Genomic DNA, 3,442 nt, shown 5'->3' on the forward strand with positions numbered 1-3,442 from the left:
AATTACCCTTTGTTTACACGTGGAGAGTCCTTGACGCTGATCCAACCTCCCCCAAGCCAGCTCTCAGAGTGAGCAGGACCTCTGACCCTCCTGTTTATATCCGTCAGCCAGGGCTCCCTGATTGGACCTGCTTAACAGCCCCAATGAGGGAACTCAGATTCTATGGGGTACACCCAGCTGATCTCTTTACAGTCACTAAAGATGGTGTTACTGGGGGGGGACAGCTGGTGACTGTCCTTGAGTGGGAGGGAGTGTTTGAAGCAGTTCCTGAGCCCTGGGGAGGGGTTGAAGACAGTCCCTTAGGGGAGGTGGTCTGATTTGAAGAGTGACTGATTCTACTGGTCTAGATTTTAAAATAGGCCATGTATTTCATGACAGAGATTTATAGATCTTACTGTGAAACAGGGAGAGAAATGCCAAGTAAAAATTGGCGAAGCAACTTGAGAAGTAAAAGTAGGAAGTATCTTCCTGCTGCATTACTATCTGAATGATTCTGTTTTGAAGCACGGTGCCCCCTGCTTTAGGAGCATTCAATGGAACGATAATCATCTGTGTAGGTTATCTGGCCTATGTCTGTGCTGTATCTACCTCTTATACCACCCACAGGCCACAGCTCAGTTGAAGGAAGCTTTTAAGGATCCGTCAGTGGTCCCTGCACTCTGCAACATCCTCGCAAATTCACCAAACCCTCAGGTAAATGGCTTCTCGTCTTGTTTAGGCTGGGTTCGGGAGAATAGGTAAGAAAAAAAAACTGTTTTGGTAATCAGAGAGACTCTAAATTAATGACAGCAGAGAAAGAAAGTGAGAGAAAATGAAGTGTATTTGAAGTGGAACAGGGAGGAGAATGGAGTTTTAAAAAAAAATACACAGTAAATAACAGGGAGAATAATGTGATTATTTTCAACACAGTAATGTGTAGTGGGCAATACATGCCATAAAGTAAGAGGTGAAATGTTAAAGTGACAAGGTTAAAAGTTCCATATGGAGGGTTCAGAAAAGATTTACCAGGATGTTGTCAGGAATGGAGGGTTTGAGATATAAAAATAGGCTGGGACTTTTTCCACTGGAAGTAGGAGGTTGAGGTTTATAAAATCATGAGGGGCACGAATAAGGTCAATGACAAGGGTCTTTTCCTTTGAGTGGGCAATTTCAAAACTAAGGGACATATTTATAAGGTGAGAGGAGAAGGATTTTAAAAAGGACATGAGGGGCAATGTTTTTACACAGAGAGTGGTTTGACTGTTGGATAAACTTCTGGAAGAAATGGTAGATGTAGGTACAGTTAGTGTTCGAAAGCCATTTGGACAGGTACATGAATAGAGAAGGTTTGTAGGGATGTGGGCCAAGCACAGGCGGGTGGGACTAATTTAGTTGGGAAACCTGGTTGGTGTGGACTGGTTGAACAGAAAGGTCTGTTTCCGTGCTGCATGACTCTGTGGCTCTTAGTGCATGTGACAATGCATGACATACTCCTGTGGAAGTTGTTTGGTAACACTGAATTTGAATATTGCTGGAAAAAAGGCACAATTTGTTGAAGTTGAGATGTCTACCTCCAACAGCCACAAACATGGCCATCTGTGCCCAGTATGGCTGTGACCTGTGGAGAAATTTTAGCAACAGTCAACAATGGTTTTGTGGGCATTGTTAGATGTTAAAACATTCAATTTCTGTTCACATTCCCCCCCCCCACCCTCTGCTGGAGTGGGATTCAAATCGGAGTTAACATTTCAAATCTATTGACCCTTCTACAGAGCTGTAAAAGGGCCCCTTGACTAGAGGCATTAACTCTGCTTTCTTGCTGCAGGTGCTGCCAGATCTCCTGAGGTCCTCCAGCAATTTCTGTTTTTGTTTCCAGTTTCTGGTGTCTTCGGTTCTGTGTTTTACTAAATTACCCTGATGGTTTGAGCTCCAGCATTAAAACTGCTCAGCTTGCTGTGTGTGAATTGGCTGCTGTGTTTCTTACACTGTAAAAGTGCTTCTGAATTTGCTGAGAGCACTAGAACATTTAACTTCTCTCATTCCTTTCCCATCCTGATTTCTTTCCTTTTCCATGTTGGCATTTAATGGCTTGAAACGGGTTCCCCAAATGCATAAAAAGTGGCTGTAGTCCACAATCAACAGCTATTGGCTATCTCGTCGAAATTCCTTCAGTTCCTTTCAGCCCTTTTTGTTTCTAGGTACACTTCATTCCATGTTGTCTCTCTGTGTGTTAACAAAATCCTATTCTTCTTTTTTTTTTTTCCACTGTCCCCTTTAGATCCGACAGTTTGCAGCAGTGCTCGTGAGGAGAAGAGTGGCCAAGCACTGGAAGAAACTGTCGGTGGATCTTAAAGAGAAGTACGTGATGAACTTTTTAAATGTATCCGCAGAATAGAGACCTGGCGTGAGATTAGCTTTAAGCTTTTGTGTAGTGCTTTCTTTCTGTCTGCAACCTGGGATTTGACAGTGAATGTTCGAAAGATCAGTGCAGAGTGAGCTTGTGTGGTGGGGACATTGTATAGGCAGCTTTAAAGTGGTTCAACTGTGGAATGAACTAACCTTGTGCTATCTATATCCTGAGAGTGTTGATGGGAACAATGTTGAGGGAGCTTTTACTCTGTTTCTAATCCCATGCCGTCCCTGTCCTGGGAGTGTTTGTTGGGAGGGGGGACAGTGTAGAGGGAGTTTTACTCTGTATCTAACCCCATGCTCTCCCTGTTTTGGGAGTGTTTGAGACAGCATTTATCTGTGTTCTGTTAGTGCATGCTGTGCATGTGTTTAAGAGATCTTTATGATGTACTAACGGATTCTCTCTCTCTCTCTCTCTCTCTCTCTCTCTCTCCCTCTCCCCTTTGTACGTTCAGTTTGAAGCCGGTGGTTCTGCAGTCTCTGCAACAGGAACATGAGTAAGTATGCGGGCTGTGAAATGTGTGTGGTAAGAATGCAGATTGCTGTGAGATCTATTAACCAAGGCTAGTGCAGGAATGCTGGATGGCTGCTGAGAATATGAGGGCCATCATGCCACAAATGGTTATCCTGTGCAAGACATAATGATTGCTGATGGTAGTTTTCTGGCACTGTTACTGAGACTGGCTCTCTCAAACCTTTGAATTCCACCCGTGCATTCATGTGAACTAATTTAGCAAGGCCAGTCCACCCTAGCCTGCACATCTCTTGGACTGTGGGAGGAAACCGGAGAACCTGGAGGAAACCCACACAGACACGGGGCGAACGTGTAAACTCCACACAGACAGTCACCCGCGGGTGGAATCGAACCCAGGTCCCTGGAGCTGTGAGACAGCAGTGCTAACCACTGAGCCACCATACCGCCCTCCTTCCTGTGTTCGCTCGCTAGCTCTCGTGCTCTGTGTCTCTCTCTGTCTGTGTCTGTGTCTGTGTCTGTGTCTCTCTAGCTGTGTCTGTGTCTGTGTCTGTGTCTCTCTAGCTCTCTCTGTCTGTGTCT

At 44.9% G+C, this 3,442-nt stretch overlaps 1 protein-coding gene across 2 annotated transcripts in view; it reads left to right on the forward strand.

The window, feature by feature from the left end:
- ipo4 (importin 4) overlaps positions 1 to 3,442 on the forward strand; it is a 38,490-nt gene that overhangs the window by 669 nt on the left and 34,379 nt on the right. For both annotated transcript variants that reach the window (XM_048619157.1, XM_048619158.1), the window contains exons 2-4: positions 607 to 693; positions 2,258 to 2,337; positions 2,844 to 2,885. In XM_048619157.1, the coding sequence (XP_048475114.1) occupies positions 607 to 693; positions 2,258 to 2,337; positions 2,844 to 2,885 (209 nt within the window). The remainder of the gene's footprint in view (positions 1 to 606; positions 694 to 2,257; positions 2,338 to 2,843; positions 2,886 to 3,442) is intronic.

Source organism: Rhincodon typus, chromosome 42, assembly GCF_021869965.1.
Source record: "Rhincodon typus isolate 14 chromosome 42, sRhiTyp1.1, whole genome shotgun sequence".
NCBI classification, from domain to species: domain Eukaryota; kingdom Metazoa; phylum Chordata; class Chondrichthyes; order Orectolobiformes; family Rhincodontidae; genus Rhincodon; species Rhincodon typus.